The 1,156-nt window shown below is 29.9% G+C and overlaps 1 protein-coding gene across 1 annotated transcript in view; it reads left to right on the top strand.

The window, feature by feature from the left end:
- Positions 1 to 501, top strand: part of LOC107638530 (probable 1-deoxy-D-xylulose-5-phosphate synthase, chloroplastic) — a 3,894-nt gene extending 3,393 nt beyond the window's left edge. Inside the window, exon 10 of the mRNA XM_016341853.2 lies at positions 97 to 501. Within this exon, the coding sequence (XP_016197339.1) occupies positions 97 to 252 (156 nt within the window). The 3' untranslated portion in view covers positions 253 to 501. The remainder of the gene's footprint in view (positions 1 to 96) is intronic.

The following is a 1,156-nucleotide window of genomic DNA, read 5'->3' as shown; positions in this document are numbered from 1 at the left end:
GTTTTTTTTCCTAACATTACTCATATCATCAATTATGTTATCAACATATTAAAATATAAAATACACATTACTAATATATGTATTTTACAAATGCAGTGGAGGCCAATGGTTTTGCCAGATTGTTACATTGATCATGGTTCACCTTCTGACCAATTATCTCTGGCTGGTCTCACACCATCTCACATAGCAGGGGCCGTATTCAAAATCCTTGGACAAACTAGAGAAGCACTTGAGGTCATAAATATGAAATAAAATCTACCATGCCTTATCATCTCCAGCTTTGTATAAATGTTGTTAGCGTTAATGTCCCTTGTATAATGTATACAAAAATAATGTAAAATCTTAATGTTGTTTAGCATTGGGAATTATTATATGAGGGGACATGGAAGCTAAGGTTGTAGAATAAAAAGACTATCAATGTGTGCTTTGTTATCTATATTCTTATGTTTTTTTTTCTTTGATATACTTCACTTTATTTAATCTTAAAATTTTAATTGCTTCTATTTAATTTTTAAATTTTATGAATATAACTTATGTTAATTTTTAGAATAATTTTTAGCATACAAACATTAATATAAGGTTGATATAAATATCTAGATATTCCATTAAAATATATAAAACGAAACTATTTTAACTTTTAATTTAAATAACCTAAAACGAAGCAGTTTATAACTTCTTTTTGATAGAGATAAAAACAGGCTTATACAAGGAATTCAGATTTACAGAAGGTCTCCAACAGTCAATCATCTTCTCTTTGCTGATGATTCTATCTTATTTGGAAAGGCTAATGAGAAATCATGTAACAATATCCTATCTCTACTCAATGAATATGAGATGTTTATCGGACAGAAAGTTAACCTCCACAAATCAGCAGTTTTTTCGGTCAAAACACCCCACTCGCTAGAAGACAACAGCTAACAGAATTACGTAACATAGAGCATATGTGGGAACCCAAGATAAATACACCTAGGCCTTCCCTCCATTATTTAAAGATCTAAAAGGAAAATATTCGGTACAATAAAGAATAAAATTTAGAAAAGAGTCAGGCTTAGAAGAAGAATCTATTATCAGTGGCAGACATGTTTTAATCAGAGCTGTTGAAGAAGCTATTCTAATATATACGCTTTCATGTTTCAAGCTTTTAGATTCTCTAGTG

The sequence above is a fragment of the Arachis ipaensis genome, chromosome B04, assembly GCF_000816755.2.
Source record: "Arachis ipaensis cultivar K30076 chromosome B04, Araip1.1, whole genome shotgun sequence".
In the NCBI taxonomy this organism is placed as follows: Eukaryota; Viridiplantae; Streptophyta; class Magnoliopsida; order Fabales; family Fabaceae; genus Arachis; species Arachis ipaensis.
The sequence above is the reverse complement of the archived record's forward strand: the minus strand, read 5'-3'. Positions and strand labels throughout refer to the sequence as shown.